At 40.7% G+C, this 13,550-nt stretch overlaps 1 protein-coding gene across 5 annotated transcripts in view; it reads right to left on the minus strand.

Annotated features, from left to right (window-relative positions):
- abr.L (ABR, RhoGEF and GTPase activating protein L homeolog) overlaps nt 1–13,550 on the minus strand; it is a 262,424-nt gene that overhangs the window by 80,555 nt on the left and 168,319 nt on the right. For all 5 annotated transcript variants that reach the window (XM_018244805.2, XM_041580866.1, XM_018244806.2 and 2 more), the window contains 1 exon segment: nt 3,235–3,287. In XM_018244805.2, coding sequence (XP_018100294.1) covers nt 3,235–3,287 — 53 coding nt within the window.

The raw sequence follows: 13,550 nt of genomic DNA on the forward strand, positions 1-13,550 counted from the left end.
CACTCTGCAGTTTAGCAATCTGGTTACTAGTTACCCTAGTAACCATGCACTAATTTGAATAAAAGACTGGAATATGAATAGGAGAGGCCTGAATAGAAAACGTACCAATAACAAATGTGTAGCCTTACAGAGCATTTGTTTATAGATGGGCTCAATGACCCCTATTTGGAAGAAATAGTCAGAAGCAGAAGGCAAATAATTTGCTATAAAAAAAATAAAATAATAACAATAAAGACCAAATGAAAAGTTACTTAGAATTGGCCATCCTATTAGATAACTTAAGGGTGAAGCACCCCTTTAAAAATGCATGCTGGGATTTATCATCCAGCTGGGCAATATAATTTAGTATTGCACTGAAAAAAAATATGTTAATGGGTGAATAACCAATCATGCCTATTGCAGAGGGCACATGCGTTTGGGAAAATAATCACTGCTCTTTTAAACAAGACTGATGTATCTACATCCCATGAATCATAGGCAGGTGCTATATTTTTGCATATCAACTAAGTAGGCAGGATTACATTTCATTCTACCCAGAAATGGCACAATCTATACACTTATCTTAACTTATCTTATCTCTGCTCACTATTTTCGCTCCTGCATGCTCTTTCCTAGGAGCAGTGACTACTGTTGCTTTCTATGGATCCCAATCAAAACCCCTGGCTGCAAAGGATAAACACAATGGGGGGAATGCACAAAAGAGGTCAGATTTGTACCACCTTATTTTAGACCAAATTCCTGTAATATTTTCACCTCTACCCACGCTACACTCTTTCTACTGTGTACAGGAATGGGATCTGTTATCCAGAATGCTCAGCAGCTGGGTTTTCCGAATAACAGATCTTTCCATAGTTTTGATCTTCTTTAAGTCTACTAGAAAACCATTTAAGCATTAAGCCCAATAGGCTGGTTTTATTTCCAATAAGCATTAACTAGATCTTAGTTTATATCAAGTACAGGGTACTGTTTTATAGTTACACAGGAAAAGGAAATTATTTTTAAAAATTTGGATAAAATAGAGTGAGACAGACTTCCCATAATTTGGAGCTTTCTGGATAACGGGTTTCCAGATAATGGATCTCATACCTGTATATGTCACTTTTTAAAATTTGGCGGCATTATGACAAACCCATAAAAATATATATTTGTCATGCTTACAATTTGGCAACTGACACTTTAAGAACTGTGGACTAATTGACACTTATGAATTCCCCTAAAAGCATTACAGTCCGGGGGGGGGGGAGGGGAGAGTGATAGAGAGCAGACTGCACCAGGGCACAGCCATCAAATAAGCACATCCAGCAGATGGAAATCTGCTTTTGTGTCTGAAAGGCTAAAATAGTATGTAGACTCATTTGGGAACTCCTTCCATGTCTGAAAAATCTGCAAGCTGGGCAAAAATCTCCTGCCCATTACTGAGCCGGCAGAACGAAAAATACTTCGCTTGTGTCTTTGCAAATAGATTGCATTAATACTGTGCATTCTGTCACACTTTGACTTACACATGGGCAGATATATCAAAATTCACATGAATTCGAAATTCAACCTTTGATAAATGTGCCTGCCTCTAAGGGTTAGTTCACACAGGGCGTTTTGGGGAGATTTGGTCGCCTGACGACTAATCACCTCGTTTTAGTGGCGACCGATATCCCCAAACGCCTTCCCTGTTCCTTTGCCGGCTAAAATGAAAAACCACCGGCGCTAATCACACACGTTGATTAGTTTTCCGAAGTCTTCTGAAAATGAACCGCCACGTGTGATTAGCACCGGCGTTTTTTTTTTAATTTTAGGCTGCGTTTTTTCATTTTAGCCGGCGCAGGAACAGGGAAGGCGTTTGGGGAGATTGGTCGCCGCAAAAACGAGGCGATTAGTCGCCAGGTGACCAAATCTCCCCAAAAAGCCCTGTGTGAACTAACCCTTAGTGTAAGCACAGCTACATTCCCATTTAGAAGTCAACTACAAAAGGGAACTAGAACTGGCAGTCATTGTTTTCTTTGTTCTGCTTGGGTATTCTAGGGGCATTTTCCTGGGTATTTTTTATCTGTATAACATAGGTCGTTTTTCCATGTGATTGTCACTGTAATAACCCACCACTCCAGGATCTTTCTGGGCCCTAGATCTCAAGTTCTCGGGTAAGCCCTATGAATATTTGCTCATGTTGCTAAATAACATTTCGTGGTCAAGGTTCATTTATGAAATTGGGCATTTTTGTACCTAGTAACCCACAGCAACCAATGAAATGTTTTCATTCACGGTTTTATTTGCATCTGGTTGAATACAATCGACTACAGATTGGCTGCCATAGGTAAAAATAATGTTGCCAATATTAGAGCATGAACCCCAGGACGTTTGAGCAAGTTCTATTAGAAATCAATTAGATGATTGCAATTAGATGAGTTGCAATTAGATGATTGCAATTAGATGAGTGCACCATGTACCGGTATGGGATCCGTTTTCCAGAAACGTGTTATCCAGAATTCTTTTTCCCTGTAGTAATAAAACAGTACTTTGTCCGTGATCCCAAGAAGATATAATTAATCCAAGATAAGAGGTTTATTTATGGGCAGACTTATGAAGGGTGGAAAAAAAAATTTTTATAATAAATTTCAAATGGTCGAACTTTGAGTTCATGGGAGGAAAAAACTCCTGTGAATCTTAAATTCGACCTTTGATAATCTGCCTCAATGTTTATATGATTTTCAAGTAGATTTAGGGCAGAGACAGACGAAAAGATTCGGGGAGATTCTTCGCCTCTTCTTCGGGTGACTAATGTCCCTGAACTGCCTCCTGTCGGCTGAAATGTAAATCACCGGCGGGATGGCAATCGGAGAGCTTCGTTTTCCGAAGTCGCCAGAAGTTTCCTTGTGAGGCAACTTCAGGCGACTTCTGAAAACGAAGCGATACGAGTGCCATCCCGCCGGCGATTTAGATTTTAAATGCAAATTAGGGAAAAATCTGTCATCGGAAAAACCCCAGGTGCCAAGCATTCTGGATAACAGGTCCCATACCTGTATTACATTGCCATTTATACACATTTGCTGTGTCCCAATGCCTAGACTAAAAGTTGAGGCGCTCTCCTGTGGTTTCTTTGGGTGGGTGCATTTGCATATCACAACTGCAGGATAATAGTGTTGCAAGATTACATTGTTCTTTTACAGGAGGGTGTAATATTGTTATTGTTGCACTTCCTTGGTGTGTTTAGATGGGCTATGGGCAGGATTACATAATACTTACATGCAGTACCAAAGTGCTCCGTGTCACACGATCTATGGGTTTGTACAGCAATGCTAAAAAGAGAAAAAGGAAAAGACATCAGAGGAAGCAGCAGATAAGGGTCAGGGACAGGAAACAGTAATGAGTAACGACAGGGGAAGAAAACAACTGTGAATATATATATATATATATATATATATATATATATATATATATATATATATATATATATATGTGTGTAACTATATATAAACAGAGAGAATAAAGAATTTCGCAGGAGCATGGGTGGAAAATATGTTGCAGTGTGGGTTTCCTATCTAAATATAACTAATCCTCATCTGTATTAAAATATCTTCATATTTCTCCAGAAGTATCAGAGGAAGGAAAACACAGTTCCTTTCCCAAAATATTGATGGAAAGCTCTATAGGAGCAGGTTTTAAAGCACAGGGTAGTTTCTGATCAGATCCAAACTGCTCTGGCTGCAATTACCAGCAGGCAAGTCTTAGCCAATAGGGTATTCCATGAAAATGGATATTTCAAAAGCAGATCCTTGTTTTTTGCTGCTGACTTGGTACAGGTTCACAATGAGAAATCTACCTACCAGCCTACAGCAAAGAACTAGGTTGGCTATACACACAAAGAGTTGGTTTTCACTAAAGCGTAATTAAAGAAGTAGCTAGAAATGATGTACATTATGTTTTGGTTTTCAGTTCCACCCAAGGCAACCACAGCCCTTTAGCAGTAAAGATCTGTGTCTCCAAAGAAGCCCCAGAAGCTCCCCATCTTCTTTTCTGCTGATTCACTGCACATGCTCTGTGCTGCTGTCACTTACTGAGCTTAGGGACCCACTCACAATATACAGTACACATAGAATAGAAATGTCACAATATAAGGCTGATTAGTAATTAATACACATAATTACTACATAGCAGCACAGAAACCAGTGCAATTAGCATCAGAATTTAATAATCAGCCCTGTAGCATCATCTTATATTACAGACAAAACTCATTTTTTGCCTGATAATTAGTGACGACCCCTAAGCTTAGTTCAACAGCTGCTCAGAGCCCACTGAGCATGTGAGTGTCACAGACACTTTCCAAGATGGTGACCCCCTGCGACAAGTTTGAAGTCCTGGATCATTGCTGCTATTGAGAAGATGAAACTTCAAGTTGGTGCAATAAATTCTGTATATAAAATGTTATTTTTAGCCATTTACATTTTTAGGGTTCAGTTCTCCTTTAATCACTGTCTTAGGTGGTGTTTTAATATTTGTGCCACCAGGTAAAATCCTGAAATCTGTATTTTTCCCCTTCTCAATCTATACCTGGACAAGCTCAAATCAGATATTGGTTGGGAAGGCCGGTCAATAAGCTGGAGTATCCAAGACAGCAGCCTAGTCAGTGTTATTTTTACTCTCATTTAGAGGGTAACTGCATAACATCAATACATGTACAAAGAAACGCTGCATTGATTAAAACAAGGTGAGGATTCACTGATAGCAGGACAGTCAAGCAATTACTATACATGAGGAATGACTAAAAGCTACGGTAATTCCATACTTAGACCATTTGCAACAATGAAATGATTAATTCTATAATTAGATTTAACGTTGGCCTATCCTTGTGAGCATTATTAAGTTATAATTGGCTGCAGATTGAGCCTTGCCCAATTCAAACTTGGTTATACACAAACCTAAAAAGCAATGACTAATAAGGGCAAGTGTAAGGGTTATATACGGTGAATCACTGGAGGCTAAGGGGCAGATTTATCAACAAGTAAGTTTAGAGCATAATGAATTAAAACTCACCCACGTTCTATTCATTTTTAGAATTGTATTTATCAATGGGTGAAAGTTAGAGCTCACCATTTGATAAATATGGTTTTAAAAACCCCATAGGAATGAACTGAACGTAGGTGAGTTTTTTTATTTATTAAGCTCTAAACGTACATTTTGATAAATCGGCCCCAAATTATTATTGTGTTGTGATTTATAAAAACACATTATCAGCTCCATCAACTGCTCCACCTATCAAACTACTCATCGGCTCTTTCTGTATAGAACAGTGAGGTGTGGTGGAGATCTGCTATCAGTATGTTTCAGTATACAGAGGAAAAATACAAAACAGCAGCAGCCCCAAACGTTATCCATGTATAGACTAATTACATCACTTTATTTCTTTGCATTTCATTTACTGATTTTTCTCATTATCACTTTAGAGTCTGTTTCAGTTGTTTTAACAAAAATTCAAGCTCCTGCTAAAAATAGACGTGGCGTTGCCAAGCAGTGGGGCTGGGAGCAGAGAATTGAATACTGTGCCCAAATGAATTAAGTTAAAGGATGGTTTAACCCTGGAATTCAGCTCTGAAAAAGAAGTAAAACAAACAAGTTAAAGGAGGATTAAAGCCTAGGGATGCACCCAACCTTTTGATTCTGGATTTGGCCGAATCCTTCCGACTGGATCCAGTTGAAACGCAAACCGAATCTGAACCCTTGCTGTGGGAGAAAATCAGGGATATGCCACACAAACTGACACATTTTCCCATTTTGTTCAGATTTTCCCAGAGTCGGATTTTTGTAATCCTGCTGCAAAGGGCTCAGATTAGCTCGGGTTAGTCTGAATCACAAACCGAAACCTGGATTCAGTACAACCTTACAAAGGTCTAACAAAGAACTAGTCTAAAAATGCTGCACATTATGTTGTGTGGTTCTGTACCAGCCCAAGGCAACCGCAGCCCTTTAGCAGTAAAGATCTGTGTCTCCAAAGATGCCCCAGTAGCTCCCCATCTTCTTTTCTGCTGATTCACTGCACATGCTCTGGGCTGCTGTCAGTTACTGAGATTAGGGACTGGCTCACAATTTTACAGGATCTACAAACAGTAGCCCTACAATACAGGGCTAATTACTAATTAATCCATAATTATTTTATATATATATAAACCAGTGCATTTTGAATCAGAATCTACTAATCAGCCCTGTCGCAGACTATGATAGATTTCATGCTTCCATAATTCCTATTCTTAGCTTCTCAACAGCAGCTCCGAGCACACCAAGTATGATCCAGACAGCTCCTGTAGACAACTTTGAAGGTCTTTATAATTAGTGTTAAAAGGTTAAGCCGGTTTAATAAAATTTCTTTATTCTCATTTAATATCGCTCAAAGATCAACATTGGGTTAAACTTCTCCTTCCTGACTAAGTGTTAGGAGAACACAAAACATGTATGTGTACTTGTATGTTATTGGTATAGGTATGGGACCTATTATTCAGAATGCTTGGGACCTGAGGTTTTCCGGATAATGGATCTTTCCGTAATTTGGATCTACATACCTTAAGAGTCGAGCTCCACGAGCGTGTCTCGTTGAATCGACGCCCACGACAAGTCGGATGGAGTCGCACGTGTGAAGATATACTGTAATTGGACTGAATGAAAAGTCGGAGGTAACAACAACATTACATCCGACGCGACACGACTGTTGGATGTGGACACAGAAAGCAGCATCTTCATCTGACAGTTGGACTGTGTAGTTGTTAACTCCGACTTCTTATTCAGTCCAACTCAGTGCGACTCCATCCAACTTGTCGCGGGTGTTTTGTCGGCGGGCGTTGATCCGACAAAAAACCCTCGTGGAGCTCTATCCTAAGTCTACTATAAAATCATCAAATAAAACCAATAGATTTGAGTCCAATAAGGATTAATTATACCTTAGTTTGGATCAAGTACGAGCTACTGTTTTATTATTACAGAGAAAAGGGAAATAATTTTTAAAAAAGGGGATTATTTGATTAATTCAGATCTTTCTGGATAACTGATATTAGATCCCATACCTGTACTTCAATAAATCTACTAGACTTTTACTAACCTGCCTAGAGGTCTGCTCATTTGAGTGCCTGCTCTTATATGTACAGTTATGTTCCACTCCCCTAGCTGAAGGCTCAATGTGGTGCACCTGGGCCTCCTCCTATATGAGGGGAGTTTTTTCGGACAAATGTATCTTTACCATTCTCCATACTGTACAAACTAAGCAAGTGATGTCCCACCACTGTTCCCGAGTGTTTGTCTCATGTTCAAGAGAAATCATAAGTTTGTCACTATAAGGGTTCGTTACTGGTAAAATGTCACAAACATGACATAAAATATGTAATGATAAAGCAGGTGGCCATACACACACTGATATTATTGTAAAAAACAATATCCGGTGCGTATAAAAGCTTTGGATATCGGTAATTTTTGAAGATGCCTGAATACTGGCAAAGCATAAATGCTGAATTGTCAGATAGAGATAGAATTTGTTTGTTTTTACCTGCATATTTTATGATTTAGCTCTTGACGTTAGTAGAGAAAACGAATGAAGTTCATAATTGTAATGTAAAAGGCCACCTTAAGCCATAGGTTATCAGGTCTGAGTCAAAACTTAAATGCGCAGGCTTTACGTCCCTTCATTAAGTGATTGAAGAAAATGTTAGATCACATTTTGCTTGTGGCTGTATTGCATTAAAATACATGTAAAAAGACAGGGAAACGCACCCTTGCATGGGCAGAATTCTGCTAGCTTTCTTTTTTGTAGTTGCAACTTCTCTTTGATAAAAAAGCAGGGCAAATAGTGTGGAGCTGTTGAACGTCACCCCATGTGAATATTGCGCACATGTTACCCGAGAACATGGCCCAAGTTGAACTGCCCACAAAGGTTTAGTGATTAGAGACAGAGCCATTAATACTATCAAAGCAACTTTTCTAAAGAAAAGGTGCAGCAACAAAACACACCAGGAAATATATACAGTATGACAATAGCTTAAGAGACATCAGACATTTCTTATGGCAGAGAAATGCTACTTCTCCATAGTGCTAAAACAACTGTCACCTTTCGTGAAGGACATGTCATCTGCAGTGGCAGGTTGTTTCTATTCATGTAAATGGCAGGAGGCATGGAGTGGGTATCTAGAGTTCCATGGAGTGGGTATCTAGAGTTCCATGGAGTGGGTATCTAGAGTTCCATGGAGTGGGTATCTAGAGTTCCTCGCCAGCACACAACCGTCAAAATGTGCCAGAAGGGAAGAGTTACTTGTCTGACAAATTTCCTGCTAACGATACATTCTCATCAATAATAGAAATTGGGTCACCACCACTCCCAAACCCTCATCGGTTACTATTTTCTTTTTAATGCTTTTAAACTACATCTGGCTCAGCCTTAGTTACAGATCCAACACTTGTGGCACGTTTGATTTTGCAATCCGTGGAAAACAGAATGTGTCAATCATGTTGTGCTGGGGTAGCTTGACTCAAGGCCGGAACTAGGGGTGGGCAGAGGAGGCACCCGTCTAGGGCACAATTATTGGGGGCGCTGGGCAAGTACCTCTTGAAGGGCCTACACCTAGTCTGGACTTTCTTGGCACTGCTGGCTCTCTGCACTGCTCTGCTCCACCATGCTCTGCCCGGTGATGTCACTGTGTGTGCCCCTAGTAGAAAGTGCCACATTCTGCTGAATAAATGATCTAAAGGCATTGCCGAACATTTTGGTGTGCTTCCTCCCTTTGGGAAATTGAATATGGTGACTGGTTTGGAAGTAGCCTGAGGAGATGAATGCAGCACCTGAAGTGGTGTACCAAAGAATTGTATATTTATATGCCTAGTAGGGTTGCCAACTTTTGGCCCGTCTAACTCTAATTACAGTGTAACTCATATACCCCACAATAACATCCATGTTCTTTTTTATTCATATCCAGGCTGCACTGATTCTATTAGTACAGTTATGGGTTGGAAAACACTTGCTGCTGGGCAGGGATAACATATTGCCTCCTGTGGCACTCACACAACTATACATATATATTTCTATATCTATCTATATATATATATACACACACACACACACACATCGAGAAGGCTTTGCATGAATTCAGATTTATTTCTTGTTTCACCTGCTATTCTATAAGCGTGTATGCAAAACGGACTACTGTTGTTTGTAGACAAGACCTGAAATTGAGAACTTGGAAAAACAAATGCTGTGAAGTCCAGGCAGCTGATAAAGAAGGCTATAAATTGCCTAAATGATGGGGAAAATAAGGGGGAGAAATGGCAAATAAAACACACACTAGGGTCAGCTTCGGCCATACAGACATGGGAGAATGCATAAGCTCCATGCAGATAGTGCTCTGATGGGAACCAAACTCAGGACCTCAGTACTTTAAATAGGGTTGCCATCTTCCCCCCCCCCCGACAAATTCTGAGGGGGGGGGGGCGTGATGAAGCTGGGGCCATGACATGGTGGGGGGCAGGACTGATGTTGGGGGTGGGGCTATGACTTGGTGATCGGCAATTGGCCAATTGCCACGTCAATCTCAGGAAATCCTGCCCGGTTGTCCTAATTTGGAAAAATGGGTAGCCAGTTTTGACCAGGACAGTCCTTCAAAAAACCGGGCTGTCCAGGTCAAAAACCGGACAGGTGGCAACCTTAACTGTAAAGGTGGCCATACACACACAGATTTTATTGACGAAACAACTTTTTGTATGATACGCAGTGTGTGTATGGCGGGAGACGAGGTCGACCAATATCTGCAAAAGATATTGGTCGGCTCGTTGATTGGTCAGGTCGGAAAATTTTGATGGTGCCCGAACATCAGCCACTGTTTACTGCAGAGTCCTCAGATACAGATAGAATTCTATTGTTTTTACCTGTATATCTGATGATTCAGCTCTAAATGTCTGTATTGAAAACAAACGATCATGGTTGCAGGGAATCGTTATTGTAACGTTTATGGCCACCTTATGGCGCATGATCTGACCCCTGCATATTGAGCAAATGTGATTTCCTTAGCAACGCTCAGATTAATAATTTACAAGAGATGTATCCCTATTTAAGAACACAGCAGATATGTTTGTAAAGCTTTACAATACTTTTCTGATATTTCACTGATAACATGGAGACAAAAATGCTTCGTTGCCAGTGAGCTCTCCCTGGCACCAAAGAAAAGCACTAACACCCCACAGGCATCAATCACTGAAGGGCAATACTGTCAATGCCAGGGGCATGTTCCTCTGATTTTTCTAGCTTCTGCCACCCACTAGCAAAACTGAGGTTATATATATATATATATATACATATATATATATATATACACACACACACACAAAGCTAATTTCACTATGAGAGTTACACAAACACATTGGGTCAGTTTATTCAGTTTCCTGTATGTTTTTGGGCAGGGCATGAAAACCCCATGAAAACAAGGGAAGAATATATAAACTAGCTAGTAACATCTGAAAATAATATATACACATGTATAAGGCATGTTTAGTGTGCATAGTAAGGGGCTGCCTTTTGACATTAGGGTCAGTTGGTAGATATTAAACCTAGGAACTCAGTAGTAATGTGTGGGTCGAGTTTCCTATCCCGCACCCGACTCTAATCCAACCTGCCCTCTCCCAACCCGAAATTGGCCCGCTACCTCCCCTCTATTGAAAAGGGCGGGCAGATGTGAGTCTATAAATTCAGGGAACGGAAGCCGGCAGTGTGAGCGACCCGAATATTTTTTGCGGTAGCTGGCCTGAACCCGCGGGTTTCGGGCCGGGCCGCACATCACTATAACTCAACACTACTTATTATGTTCCCCCATTGCAGATAGAAAGACAAGGAACCTAAGATTATTTGCTAATATCTGCTTGCAAGTTGGCTTTTACCCCATTTATAAAAACACATCTCTCCAGCATGTACATCTACAGCAGTGATTCCCAAACAGTGGCTCTTGGGTGTTTCTCCCAGTGGCCTCTAAGCAGGTGCTTATTTTTGAATTCTTGGCTTGGAGAGCCATGAAGACCATGTGTACTGCCAAACAGAGCCTCCTATAGGCTCCCAGTCCACATAGCAGCTATGAAATAGCCAATTACTGCCCTTATTTGGCACCACCAGAGACTTATTCAGGCTTGTGTTGCTCCCCAACTCTTTTTCCATTTGAATGTGGCTCATGTGTGAAAAAGGTTGGGGACCCTTGATTTACAGCTTGCCTGTGTCATGGCTGCATTGTGTACTTCTGGGTGTAGAGGTGTATTAATACTCAAGGCCAGACTATTACGCGCCCACCTTGGTGTCAAAACTTTGGTTTCAGGTGGCAGTTGCCAGTCACATACCCGAATGGGGAAGAGATTTAGCAGATTAAGGCAGAGGGGCTTTCCTTACACCATGATTGGCACGTCATTCATAGAAGCATGTAAAGATTGACAAAATATGTTTCCCTTCTGTTTTTAGCACTGGGTACACATAATGAATGATTTGTAAAGTGTATTTTCTACTGAAGGAAAGGGAGAAAGAGTGTACGTAAGGGAGCAGTTCAGAGGTTACAATAACAACACTAAAAGGCAAGTCGTGACAGAGTGAATGAATAGGATGATAAATAGTCTTTTTGTATGATTGCTCAACACATACACACAAGCACACAGATTATATTTTTCACTGTCGGCCTACACACAATGAGATTTTTAGTTCCACGGATCAAGCCACTTCCTCTTAACATCAGCGTTATCTTTGTGTCTGAGCACTACTCTTGAGAGCGTGAAGGAATCAGAGGACAAGGACACTCAAAACTCTAACATGCAGCAAGAAAATAAAATGATCCCAAGCGCAATCCGGCCCAGAGCACTGTCTCGGGTTTCCAATCGAGAACAAGCGCACTTGTTATATCAAATGGAAGCACCAGGCAATATTACATGTAATTTGTACAGGTTTCTTTGCAGCTCGCAGACTGCCAGTGGTCTCCGGGGACGGGGAATTAATTTCACAGAACGAGACTAATGTTGCTGCAAATGAGTCATTTCTGGTGACGTAAAACTTTGCTGAGACACGAGATATTCTCCCAATTAATTGACTAGTTCCCCGGTACAGGCCAGGATTAACGGTAATGAGCGATAATTAACTGGAGACAAAGGAAACAAAGGTTAAGAGAAAATCATTGCTAAATACATATTGCTCATACACCGGAGAGCACTGTCATTATCTCAAGTATCTCGGGTTTCCAGCCTGTGGAAATTTAGGGTAAGGTCACACTGGGCGATTTGGGGAGATTTAGTCGCCTGGTGATTAAACGCCTCGTCTTTGCGGCGACCAGTCTCCCCCTTACCTCTGTCTTGCACCGGCCTCGCGAGGCAACTTCGGAATACGAAGCGACGCGTGTGCCATGCCGCAGGCGATTTTTCATTTTAGCCGGCACAAGACAGAGGTAAGGCATTTGGGGAGATTGGTCGACGCAAAGACAAGGCGATTAGTCGCCAGACAACTAAATCTCCCCAAATCGCCCAGTGTGACCTTATTTGGGGACGAAAGAACGTACAAGACTTCCCTGTGGAAAAACACATAATTAGCCCTAAACACCAAATCTTCTATTATGTTGTGCTAAATCGCCATAAGATCAAGCAGTACTGAATGGTTGAGGTTTTTGGGTTCATTAAAATGTTGCTTTGGGGCTTTCTTCATTGGGCACAAACTCAGATGCCGTACGTGCTCCAGATTCCCATGTTGAATTGGGGCATGGATAATTTGGAAAATATTGTGCATATACTACTGAAATCACATGCAATAAGGCTGGAGGCTAACCTAAATGTTTGGTGCGTCACTGTTTAGATGCAAAAGATATGCAAAGTGTCTTTCAGTACTGATAATGTTCCCAGGTAGAGGAATGAAGGAAAGATTTGTTAATCAGTTACTGTATTGATTACATTGAGACAACATTTTAGAGATTGCATCGGGTATTACCTTATCTTAAGTATTGACATGAAGGAGATTTACTGTACGTTGGCTGATCACTAATAGGAGCAAACTACAAAGTACCTGTGTGTGCAAAGTGCAGCAATACTTTAGGCAACTATTTTGGCACATAGAGTATTTAAAGGAACAGCAACACCAAAAAATTAAAGTGTTTTGAAACAATGAAAATATAATGTACTGTTCTATTGCACTGGTACAACTGGTGTGTTTGCTTCAGATACTCTACTTTAGTTTATACAAACACGTTTTTGTGTAGCCATGGGGGCAGCCATTCAAAGAAGAAAAAGGAGAAAATGCACTGGTCAAACTGCAGATAACCGATAAGCTCTGTAGTATACAATGTCTGTTATCTACTGTGTACCCTGGGCTTGAATGGCTGCCCCCGTGGCTATACAGCAGCTGTTTGTATAAACTATAGTAGTGTTTTTGAAATAAACTCACCAGCTTTATCAGTGCAAGGCAACACTAGATTTTATTGTCATTCCATTAAAACACCAATTTGTTGTTACTGCTCCTTTAAGATCATTTATTTTGTGGCCAAAACTCACTAGCTAGTCCTATATCAGCGACCAACTGCTAAAAATCT

This window comes from Xenopus laevis, chromosome 2L (assembly GCF_017654675.1).
Source record: "Xenopus laevis strain J_2021 chromosome 2L, Xenopus_laevis_v10.1, whole genome shotgun sequence".
Taxonomy (NCBI): domain Eukaryota; kingdom Metazoa; phylum Chordata; class Amphibia; order Anura; family Pipidae; genus Xenopus; species Xenopus laevis.